At 35.4% G+C, this 12,453-nt stretch overlaps 1 protein-coding gene across 3 annotated transcripts in view; it reads left to right on the top strand.

Moving 5' to 3' along the window:
• The window catches only part of LOC107705053 (thimet oligopeptidase-like), a 14,724-nt gene extending 3,002 nt beyond the window's left edge, over nucleotides 1-11,722 (top strand). For all 3 annotated transcript variants that reach the window (XM_016508177.1, XM_016508176.1, XM_016508178.1), the window contains exons 4-13: nucleotides 1,088-1,192; nucleotides 2,521-2,623; nucleotides 2,703-2,863; nucleotides 3,239-3,374; nucleotides 5,593-5,959; nucleotides 7,258-7,459; nucleotides 7,577-7,763; nucleotides 8,751-8,879; nucleotides 10,686-10,822; nucleotides 11,422-11,722. In XM_016508177.1, the coding sequence (XP_016363663.1) occupies nucleotides 1,088-1,192; nucleotides 2,521-2,623; nucleotides 2,703-2,863; nucleotides 3,239-3,374; nucleotides 5,593-5,959; nucleotides 7,258-7,459; nucleotides 7,577-7,763; nucleotides 8,751-8,879; nucleotides 10,686-10,822; nucleotides 11,422-11,577 (1,683 nt within the window). In that variant the 3' untranslated portion in view covers nucleotides 11,578-11,722. The remainder of the gene's footprint in view (nucleotides 1-1,087; nucleotides 1,193-2,520; nucleotides 2,624-2,702; nucleotides 2,864-3,238; nucleotides 3,375-5,592; nucleotides 5,960-7,257; nucleotides 7,460-7,576; nucleotides 7,764-8,750; nucleotides 8,880-10,685; nucleotides 10,823-11,421) is intronic.
• Nucleotides 11,723-12,453: the final 731 nt, after the last annotated feature.

The following is a 12,453-nucleotide window of genomic DNA, read 5'->3' as shown; positions in this document are numbered from 1 at the left end:
TTCTTTTGGACTGAAGCAATGCAACACCCGCTGAGTGGCATTAAACAGCTTGAAAGATCAAAGACAATTTTTTATATAACTCCGACTGGATTCGTCTGAAAGAAGAAAGTCATATACACCTAGGATGACTTGAGGGTGAGTAATTTATAGGCTCATTTCATTTTTGGGTGAACTAACCCTTTAAGGTTCAAATGTATTTTAATTTATTTAGGCTCAAGTTTCAAGTCAAATGTAGCATCTATAACAGTGTGCGATATCAGACGCAGCTTTGGTTTAAAACGCTTGATTCAAATGTAATACTTTTACAATATCTTTATGAACTCCATGGAGTGTGAGAGTTGTGGTGTAATACACCTTAAATAGAGCACAGGAATCTCTCAGGTTTCATTAAAAATATCTTCATTTGTATTTCAAAGATGAACTAATGTTATGGGTTTGGAACAGAATTTGTATTTTTCCATCTCATTCCATTTTCAAAGTTAATTTAAACCAGTATTTAAATGTTTAACCCTATTATTAATATTGTTACCACCTGCTTATTACATGCTTATTGTCTTGAATGAATGTACTTGTGCTGCCGTTTTATGATTGGAGGTCATATTAGGTAATTAATATCAGCATTAATCTGTCAGCACTCAATGGAGAGCCTAATCTCTGGGTACTAAAAAGTCATCTGGCGAGTTGGCGACAGGCCCAGTTTCATAGAGGTGCCCCATAAAATTAGGCATTTGGCAGTGTTGGCCGAGCCCATTGAGGCTTTATCCGAAGCTGTTTCATATTGCTCAATTCACAAATTGAAATGATAATTTCAGTGGAAGTCTGTCTCTGGAGTGAGCAGGAGACTATTTTCAGGCTGTCCTCTCTCCAGGGCTGTTGAGCTGTAATGAAATGATCACACCATTTCTTCTGAAGGCCAGTATGGAGGACTCACTGTCCTCGTTGTGACCCTGTGGAAGTCTCCATTCACAGGAAAGCGTGTGTGGGGCCCATGTACTGTAGGTTTGGCCCGTTGTCAGAACCGCAGCAGTAAACATAACTACAGGCATTCACAGCATGAGGCTCAGCATTTCCCACTTTATCTTTACAGGAAAAACAATCTGGTGATTTATTGCCTGAGTCGGAGAGATTCCTGGGACGACTCATAAAATTAGGGAAACGGAATGGATTGCACTTGTCCAAGGATATACAAGAAGTAGGTTTGTTTTGCTTGTTTACTACAAACTTGTATGTGCGGATGAATTCACATATGATTCTTTTAAGTAGAGTGTCTCTATTTCTATTGCTCATACTTTTAAGTAAGTGATTTGAACAAACTCTTTGGTGTGTAACTCAGCCTCATTATGGAAATTAACAGCCAAGCATCTGCTTCTAAAATCCTAGCAAGTGTTTTATTTTTAGTTTTTATTATTTATTTATTTATTAACCCAGAAAACAGGGTTTATTATTGCAAAAAGAAACTTGGCACTGAAAAAATATGTTTAGAAATTATATAATAATATTTGTTTTAGTGCTGTCAAATGATTAATCGCGATTAATCGTATCCAAAATAAACGTTTTTGTTTACATAATATATGTGCATGCACTGTGTATATTTATTATGTATATATAAATACACATGCATACACCTATATATTTTGAAGAAAATTACATAATTTACATATTTATATTCATATAATTTATATTATATATAAATATATTTCATATACAAACGTAACATATATTTTTTTTAAATATGCATGCATGTGTGTGTATTTATATATACATAATAAATATGCACAGTACACATGCGATTAATCGCGATTAATCATTTGACAGCACTAATTTTTTAAAATGATTCTAAGAAATATTAAATAATAAATGTACATTTAAAATCATGTATAACATATTTGTTTATACATATAAACAACTTAATTTTAAGCGATAATATTAAAATGATAAATGTAGATTTAAATCAATACATTTAAATTATTTTAAAAAGAAAGCAATTTTAACTTTGCAGGGTTCTGTGGGTCTTAAAAAGTCATAATTTAAAAAAAACTAAAAAAAGTCTTAAATCGGAGCAGAAAGTCTTAAATTCATAAAGTCGTGGCATTAAATGTTGCATGTACTGCAAATAATGAATATCCTCCTCAGTATTTTTGTTTTCCAATGCAAATATCTACACATCCTTAAATCAAGATACAACTGAACATATGAAGTCTTGTTTTATGAGAAATTAAACAAAATTAAGTGTGTTTATGCTTTAAACAAGAACAATCATCGGTCAGTAGGGTATGAAAATGGTTTCCCCTTTGAATTAAGATTTTTCTGACCCCATTGGCTGATATTTGTTCTTGTTTTAATCATAAACTCACTACATTTTGATCAATTTCTCAGAAAACAAGACTTCTTATTTTATGTCGCCTTGCTTCTCGTGGCCTGACTGAGCAAGCAGAAAAATCCTTACTGTCCTTGAAATTCTGCAGATCTAGTTCTTGATTATTTTTATTGGTCTTTCAATGTTTAGTCTTTTTCACTCAGGAAATCAAGTCAATCTCCAAGCAAATTAGTGAACTCTCCATTGACTTCAACCAAAATTTGAATGAGGAAAATACAGTACTGTTGTTCTCGCAAGAAGATCTCGGTAAGCATGGTTTTCATTAATATAACAGCTCTTGTAGAGAATTCATCTCAGACACAATTTTCCTCCATCCCTTCTCAAGTGGGTCTTGCAGAAAGCTACGTGAACGGTCTTGAGAAAGCAGAAGATGGGTGGTATAAAGTCACCCTTGCGTATCCGCACTACTTCCCCCTGATGAAAAGATGTCATGTTCCCGAAACCAGGAGGAAGATGGAGATGGCCTTTCACAGCAGGTGCAAAGATGTAGGTTCAACTCGTGCTTTTTTAACGAGACTTTGAATCCTATGATTCCTAAAAGTCCTATAATGAATCCTAAAAGTCATGTTCTGGTTGCACTATTAAAGGGTTAGTTCACTCAAAAATGAAAATTAAGACCTTCGTTCATCTTCGGAACACAATTTAAGATATTTTTGATGAAATCTGACTTTGGACGCGCGTTCACGACAGTATCATGACGCGAGCGTGTGTGGCGGCACTGACCCAGATCCGGTGTGATGACGTAGAAAATGTGGAATAAAGTCTTTATTTTTGTTTTCTTCAACACGAGGGTGAGTAATTAATGACAGAATTTTCATTTTTGGGTGAACTAACCCTTTAACGTTTGCTCAATGTTTCCAGGTGAACACTGCTATTCTTGAACAGCTGATTGAGTTGCGGGCAAGGCTAGCCAAACTACTGGGCTTCAGCAGTCATGCTAATTATGTGCTGGAAATGACCGTGGCCAAAAACTCTGAGAATGTGGCTCGATTTCTTGGTATGTCTCTTCTCTTTTTGTTGGGTTCTTCCTGTTGCGGATCAGCGCTTTCATTCAGGCACGCACAGGTTAAGTCTGGAGTGACGGGCCGTTTGGTGACCCTTGTCATCATGTTCTGTTGTTAAAGTGACATGACAGATTTATGATGTCATCTGCCTGAGACTCGCCTCATGGATATTGGTCGTGTTTTGCTGTAGATTATGACTCTTTTATATTGTAGTTTAGACTCTTTATTTTTATTTTTATAACCATATTACAGGCAGGTTTACTTATGTTGTTGTAATACAAATTATATGTATTAATAGACAAATATACAGGTGCATCTCAATAAATTAGAATGAAAATCATCACAATTAAAAGAACCAAAGACTTAAACTACTTCAGTCTGTGTGCACTGAATTTATTTAATACACAAGTTTCACAATTTGAGTTGAATTACTGAAATAAATAAACTTTTCCACGACATTCTAATTTATTGAGATGCACCTGTATAAGCTTCGGCAAACTGGTAGTTTCCTTTATTTTTAAAATCTTCCAAAAGATTATTTTGGATTTGCTTAGTGAGTTCTGAATAAAACTTGGTATATGATACATATTTGTTTGATTTTAGCAGTTTTGTAGATATTAGGATCAGCATCTGACTCGATAAACAATATTGGTCCATCAAAACACAAATTTACTGAAATCATGTAAACATTATGCACTCAAAAATATTTGAAAACAGCTCTGATCACATCATAGCACCTGATCACCAAGTCTCTGCGCACGTGAAGAAACATTAAAATTCTGACATTTAATGTTTTAATAACATTGTAGCAGATATAAGTAAGATTCTAAGATTTTATTTTTGATGTATGAAAAACATCTCTTGTTCATTTGATCAAAACTGCAGCGAAAACATTAAAATTGTGAAATATTATTACATTTTAAAGGGGTCATATGATGCTGCTAAAAAGAACATTATTTATCATATGACCCCTTTAAAATAACTGTTTTCTATGTGAATATATGTTAAAATGTAATTTATCCCTGTGATGTAAAGCTGATTTTTCAGCATCATTACTCCAGTCTTCAGAGTCACATGATCCTTCAGAAATCATTCTAATATGCTGATTTGCTGCTTAATTATTATCAATTATTATTGGTGCTCAATTTTTAATAATTGTTCTTATTCTTATCTATGTTAAAATGTTTTTCTCTGCACAATATTTCTGTGGAAAGTGATACTGCTTGTCAGGATTCTTTGATGAATAGAAAGTTCAAAAGAACAGCATTTATTTGAAATAGAACCTTGTAACAAATGTATTTACTGTCACTTTTGATCAATGTAATACATCTTTGTTGAATACAAGTATTAATTTCTTTCATTCACACACACACACACCCACCCACCCACACCTGCAACAACAACATAATGAGGTTAAATATATACACATATATTACTATCCCTACTGAACATACACTGATGAGTCAAAACATTATGAGCACTCACAAGTGAAGCAAATCAAGTTGATTATTTCGTAATGGCTCGTGTAAAGTTCTGGGCTATATGAGTGAATTGGGTGAATTTGCCACCCAGAACACGTTGTTCTGGAATGATTTGAAGAGCACGAGTTTGAGGTCTTGCCCAGATTCCCCAGATCTCAATGCCATCAAGCATTCGTGGGATGCTCTTCTGGTACAAAAGGTCCAGTGGTCACTTCACCCCACAACTTGCAGGACTTTAAGTATCTGCTGCTAATGTTTTGGTGCCAGATACCTCAGGGCATCTATTATAGAGGCTTGATTCGGTGGGTCAGAGCTGTTTTGGCAGCAACAACATACTAGGCTGATGATACACGGGGCAACTTTTTGAGCAATTTTGCCGGGCAACATTTTTGAGCAATGTTGCTTGGGCACTTTCCCATTGAGAATGAGCAACAAATTTCTATCTGGATATTTTAGATAGTGGGCCCTGTGTCTCACTTGGTTGCCCGCTGACGTCAACATTTCCCAAAATTGCCATTGCTCAAAAGGTTGTCCGGCAAAATTGCTCAAAAAAGTTGTCCGGCAAAATTGCTCAAAAAGTTGTCCGGCAAAATTGCTCAAAAAAGTTGCCCAGTGTATCATCAGCCTTAGGCAGGTGCTCATGGTGTTTTAGCTCTTTTGTTGCAGTTTCTACATGAATATACATGTCTACATGACCGTTATATAACCGAAATGTTTTCACGCTCAATAGATGAGTTGTATAAGAGGTTGAGACCAGTGGGCGAGCAGGAGCGGCAATACCTGCTGTCACTCAAACGTGCTGACTGTGAGAGGCGGGGCTTGGCATTTGACGGACAGCTCCATGCGTGGGACATGCCCTACTACATGAACCAGGTGGAACAAGTGAAGTTTGCGGTGGATAAGGACAAACTGATCGAGTACTTCCCTCTGGAGGTGGTGACCGAGGGCCTGCTGAACATCTATCAGGATCTGTTGGGTCTGAGGTTCCAGCGGGTGGAGGACGCTCTTGTGTGGCACGACAGCGTCAAACTCTACTCCGTACTGGACTCTGTGACTGGAGAGGAGATCGGACAGTTTTACTTGGACTTGCATCCCAGGTAAGCCATTCAAGATGAAAAGTCTTTCTTTCTGTGCTGAAATGGCCAGCATGTGTTATGTTTTGGATTATCTAATTGGTCTTGGCTAACTAGCAAAATTTCCTTGGTTGACAACCTTCAGCAAGTTGTGCTGGTGAATATAATAGCTACTGTATGCTGGTCCATCAAAGTCATGCGGTGCAACCAACATGCTGAAAAAAACCTTAAAACAGGAAATGATCATATAAGAGAGGACCCTGCAGACCCTCATATCACTTTTTCTCAACATCTGAATGTCTCTTAAAATATCAGATAATTTAACCTTTTTATGAGAAGGCAAAGCTAGTTCAATTGTGAAATGTCTTGTGGTGCAACTCCTAAAAACAAGTCTATTTTTAATTAAAAAAAAAGGTAATATACGTATAAATAATATCTTTTAAAAAAAATGTAGAAACTTTTTACCTTGAAAAAATATATTTAAATAAATAATGATTAGAAAAATAATGGTTATGGTGTGTTCAAGGTGTAAGGAAAATATGTTATTACTTAGTACATTTTTAGAGACATTACATTGAAACTTTTCTTAAAAATTGTTTAAAAGTTTAAAAACCACATGAAATCAAGCAATTGAGGACTTGGCACATATTTTAAACTAGATTTGAAGAAGATTTTTCCTTTTTTATTATCATAAACACTCTTATATGTCAATTACCCATAAATCACCAGGTGTTATCATTGTAAACGAAAACTATTAAAAGTAATTTTATTCACTTTATTTGAAATAAAATAAAATTATTTATTGATATTTATATTATTTTTACATTAAATATATTATATATATATACTTTATATTAAATATTTATATTATATATATTTTATTATTTAATATTGCATTAATTTTTTATTAGAAATATTGCATTGGCGACTAAATTAAAAAATAATTTTGAAGAAGTTCACTGAACAAAAATTGCTAAAGTTACTCAAACTAAAACAGAATTAAAATAAATGAAAGGTAATAGAAATATAAAAAACAAAAAAAATGACAAAAGCACATAACAAAATTGCTAAACTTAAAATGAAGATATAAAAATAAAAGCTACTTCAAAATAGTAATAAATACTATAAAAGTATATAAATAATACTGAAATAACACTGGAACCGGTCTGGAAATTCATGCTAAACTAAACAGCTGCTAACTTAAACTAGCCCGACGCATGCAGATGAAATCTGATGAATACTTCATGTCCCTCTCCATGGCCTTTGATGTAATGACCTGAAATAGTCCTGATCCATATTTATTGGTCTGTTATACTCTTCAGGGAGGGTAAGTATGGTCATGCTGCATGCTTTGGGCTCCAGCCAGGATGTCTCGGGCTTGATGGGAATCGTAGGATGCCTGTAGCTGCCATGGTGGCCAACTTCACAAAACCCACAAGCAGCTGGCCTTCCCTCCTGCAGCACCATGAGGTGGAGACCTTCTTCCATGAGTTTGGACATGTCATGCATGAGCTCTGCTCCCAGGTACGGCAATATTCTCACATACAGCAGAGCTCAAAGTCTTGAGACCACGCGGAATGAAAATCCCAAATTAATAAGAAATATGACTAGTGGTACCAGATGTGATTTTCTGTGTTCCAGACCCGCTACGCAGAGTTCAGTGGGACGCAGGTGGAGACTGATTTTGTGGAGGTGCCGTCTCAAATGCTGGAGAACTGGGTTTGGGAGAAGGAGCCGCTCAGGAGGATGTCCCGCCACTACAAAGATGGCAGCCCGATCCCAGACAGTCTGCTGGATAAACTCATTGCATCTAGAGTGGCCAACACAGGTCCGATTTGACCCCACATTCTCGACATCTCTATAACTGTCTGTATAATAAAATCTGTATGTTCTAAAATATATGTTTGAGCTTTGAATAAGTAACATATATGTGCCTTCCATCACATTTGAAATTCAATTCAGTTTTAAAGGTAAGATTTATCAACCTGTTTAGTGAAATGTTTGGCCAGTGCTGTTTCATTGTATTGGTGGTCAATATTTTGGTGAAGAAATTGGTATTGGCCAATAGACAATTCGTTTTATTTAAAAAATTTTTTTAAATCAGCATAGATTGAATTATGTCAATATTGAAAGCATATTGGATCATTTCTGAGCGTTTTTATTTTTTTAAATCAAAACATGTCTGTCACATTTGAATACAAAATAAAAATATTAAAAAAAGAAATTACATTGCGGACACATTTCATCTTAATTGTTCCAAAAGATTTTTTTTTTCAAAAAGGTTTTTTTCTTATTATTTTCAGTAATGATTCTCATTAGATTCATGTCACTGTTGTCCTATTTATTTATTTGGGGAGTTAATTTGCATAGTCATTAAAATGTCACAATGCAAAAAAATCTTAATGGTCTTAAAATATGCTTAGTTTTCTTAATGCAAAAAATATTCTGTTTATTTTGGCAAGGCAATTTTTTCTACTATAATTTTATAATGTTTTGATGCCTGATTTCAATTTAGAGTGGATAATTCTGAATGCTGTGTGTAAAAAGAAAAAAAGTACAGATTTGTTTAAAGAATATTGGTTATTAGCCATATTATAAACTATTGGTTACTGATATTGGCCAAGTATTGAGGAATTTGTTTCATTATTGTAACCAGTCAGTTCTTTTAGTAACAATAATGGTTACACTCATAACATTCTTCTGAGCTGCTGACAGCTTTTGCTATTACTTTAAATATATGCTGTAGATATTTGTGGTAAAGTGATAAATCTTTACAAAAGTATTGTTTTTCAAGTATATGTTTGTTTGTCTGCAGGTCTGATGAACCTCCGGCAGATTGTTCTCAGTAAAGCTGACCAGACGCTCCATACTAAAGACAGAGCGGACACTGCAGCAGAGTTCGCCAAGCACAGCGAAGACATCCTGGGAATCCCAGCCACACCAGGTCAGAAACACATGCGCAGACTCAGCACGCTTCTGACACCTCAACTCTGAGCACATTCACACATCAACGACTACCCAGCATTCAGCAGCTCTCGCTCACTTCACATGCTGAGAAGTTAGAGCTCATCTGCATAGAGAACTCTTAGGGGCCTTGAATCCACTGCGCTGCTTTTCCAGTCTTTTTCTATGTAAGCGTGCGCATGTCCTCCGCAGTGTCTCACGCATGACACAGTGTGCTGAAAACATGGCGCTCAAGTTAAAAGAAGTTTAACTTTTTCGTTCCACTTAGGGACCATTCACACACAGAATGCCTTTTTGCAAGCCACTGTGCTGCTTTTCTAAAGTTTTTCTTTGTAAACATGATGATCAAGTTAAAAGAAAAATGCATCTCTAGACATTGAGTGTATCTGTTTAAACCCAAAAATGCATTCTATGTGAACCTTAAAGTAAAATCGATCTAAAGGCTTGTTCACACCGGGACAAATATCGCACGCGATTATCGCCGACGTTTAACGCCTCGTGACTAAACAATGGGCGCCAATGTGAGTGTGCACACCGACGCGCAAAATGGAAGGCGTAAAAGCGTAATTTTTTAAAAACGCCTCGGGCTTTTTTTGGTTTGACGCGCCGCGTTAAAAACTGGCCGACCAATGAGATTGGCGCTTTTGTTCACGTTCCTGGAGCAGCTGAAGTTACAGTAAAAAACTATGTAGAGTTGCTGGTCTCATTGGTGTCTGAACACAAAGGGCTTTATGACAAACGCGACAGCGACTACAAAAATCTCGATAAGAGGGAGTTGTTATGGAGAGGAATTGCAGATCAAATAGGATTTGATGTGTACCGGGGTATTTCTGTTTTTCATTAAGCGCCATCTAATGTCAGGGAGTGAATTTGCACATTCACTCGGATCATCGCCAACGAAAATAACTTGGGTATGAACACAAAAGATGCGTCGAAAAACGTCGGCGATAAGCGCGCGTGATAATCATCCCGGTGTGTACGAGGCTTAAGAACAAAAGTCTAGTCGACTGTGTTTGACCATTGCGCTCACGTCTTTTGCAGTGTCTCGCACATGACACACTGAAGAAATTCAATCATGTCTCTAGACTTTTTTTCTTTCATTTAATTTGTGTTTTTTTTTTTATTCGATTGCCCTGTAACGTGCATCTTTCTATGTAAATGGCCAAAGAATGTGTTTTTAAAATCCACTGCACTGTTTTTCTTTATAAATCTGACACAGCATTATAAAAATACGATGATCAAGTAAAAAAAAAAAAAAGAAATGTATTTTTTGAAATTACTACTTTGATTCCGCATTTCATAAAAAAAATAAAAAACAACGCATTCTGTGTGAACAGCCCCTTAGATACAGTTGCATAAAAGGTCTAGACTGGATTTACAAGTTAGTCATCTAATTTTTTCTTTAAGACTATTCATAATTTTTTTACAATTCAGTTACATAAAAGCATAGATTAGTCTAAATTATTGGCTAACTGCTAGCTGGTCAAACTCGTACTTAAGACACTGTCTTAACATAAAGGCTAAGTTTATGCAACTGGCCGCTGACTGTTAAATTCTAAAAGTCTGAGAGATGATGGAAAATGGTCATAAAAAACTAAATTCTGACACAAAATTTTACTATATATAGTAAAATGTGTCTTAGCTTTATTTATTTAATCTTATTTAAAATATGTTATGACGTCAAATAAATGTTATGTTCTAATGTTAGTTCAATGTGTTTATAATATTTGAATATTAGCATAATTGTAACATTAATTTCATATTTATTTCCACGTGTTCTCTGCAGGCACAAATATGACGGCTAGTTTCAGTCATTTAGCCGGAGGATATGACGGTCAGTACTACAGCTACCTCTGGAGTGAAGTCTACTCCATGGACATCTTCTTCAGTCGCTTCAAAAAGGAAGGAATCTTGAATCCAAAGGTTTGGGTCTTGCTATTTTACTTTTTCATTGTTGAGCGTGACTAAAGAAACACGTGATTCACATTTTTTGTCTCATCATGGCAAAGTGCATTATAATAGAGATCCGTCATCAATAACTGAATCATAATAGCAGATGATGGTTACCATATGACTGATTTACCAGCGTTACTACATTCATATTCCATTTACGGGCTGTAGCAGACTCTTATCAAGGGTGATAAGAGTGTTAGTTCATGCATAATGCATGTTAGTTCATTATGTGAAACTGCTGATGACAGAGTCTGAGTGATTATCTGCTAAGAACTAATAAATATTAATTATAATAAGATTCCACAGGAATAGAACTAACAGTGAGCAAAATTGTTCATACAATTGTTGTGCAAATGAGTGTGTGTCATAGTATTGTAGAAGGATGATTCTGCACTGCGTTTAGAGGAAGTTGATTACACTGGTACTCTTAGATTTAATTAGTAAATGACATTATTACAAATTCCAGATATAAATAGCACCATCTGGTCATTATGTATTCATATTTTTTAAATATTTTGTGTCATGTTGCCGTCTTAAATGAACGTGTCTGTGTGTGTTTTGACGCACAGGTGGGCAGGGAATACAGGCGTGTGGTTCTGGAAGCAGGCGGTTCAGTGGATGGCATGGATATGTTGAAGGCGTTCCTGGGTCGTGAACCCTGCCAGGATGCGTTTTTTCAGTGTAAAGGACTCGCACAAACTATTACAGAACAAAACTCGCAGTGACTTTGGACTGGAAATGAACTTCTGAATATATAGATGTAACAATGACACTTGCATCATTAGTTTTCTGTCTAAATTCACGTACAGTGTTATGTAGAATGAAATGTGATGTATATGTTTTGTTTGTTAAGCTGTCTAATTGTCAGTATTGATGTCATTAATAATCAAATACCAATTTTAATAAATGTAAATATTTGCTTTTATGCAACTGTACTATCTTGGCCTCATTTTTTAAATTTAAATATGCACTAATAAAATACAATATTAGTTATATATGCTTATATATAAATGAAATGACAATGCAATGTGCAAGTATATAAATCTGTACCTCCATAAATTAATGGATTTTAATGCAAGCACCATAACGTTATGCAAATAAGTATGTACATACATTAATATGGTACTACACGCATGTTATTATAGACTAGACTTTAAATTCTTCATTTTATGCGGTATGTAATGGGCCATATCTACAAAAGATCCTTGCCCTGAAAAGTCCTAGGCGATTTAAAGTGACAGTGACAGCAGGTGAACACTAGGTGGAGACAAACTTCAACTTTTGACTCATTAGTCAGTGTTAGTTCATCCGTTAAATAAAACTCTTTTAGACATTGGTTTGTTGGAAATAAATATTTTTTGTCACTATTTCATCAAATATGTCCGAACTAGAGACTAAATGCGTAAAAAAAAATTTTACGAGTTTTTTAATTTATTTTTACAAATTAACAATTTGTTCGCTGCATCCACATTCTAACCTAATCGAGAAAATTACAAATGTTATTTGTCTTTTTTCCTCGTATTGTTAAACCACGATAAAACCAGAACTCATTTCATGACGAACTATTCGTCTGAACCCCCCCCCCCCCCCCCCCCCCCCCC

The sequence above is a fragment of the Sinocyclocheilus anshuiensis genome, unplaced genomic scaffold (assembly GCF_001515605.1).
Source record: "Sinocyclocheilus anshuiensis isolate Anshui unplaced genomic scaffold, SAMN03320099.WGS_v1.1 scaffold95, whole genome shotgun sequence".
NCBI lineage: Eukaryota > Metazoa > Chordata > Actinopteri > Cypriniformes > Cyprinidae > Sinocyclocheilus > Sinocyclocheilus anshuiensis.
Note: the sequence above shows the minus strand (reverse complement) of the source record. Positions and strands in the feature narration are given on the sequence as shown.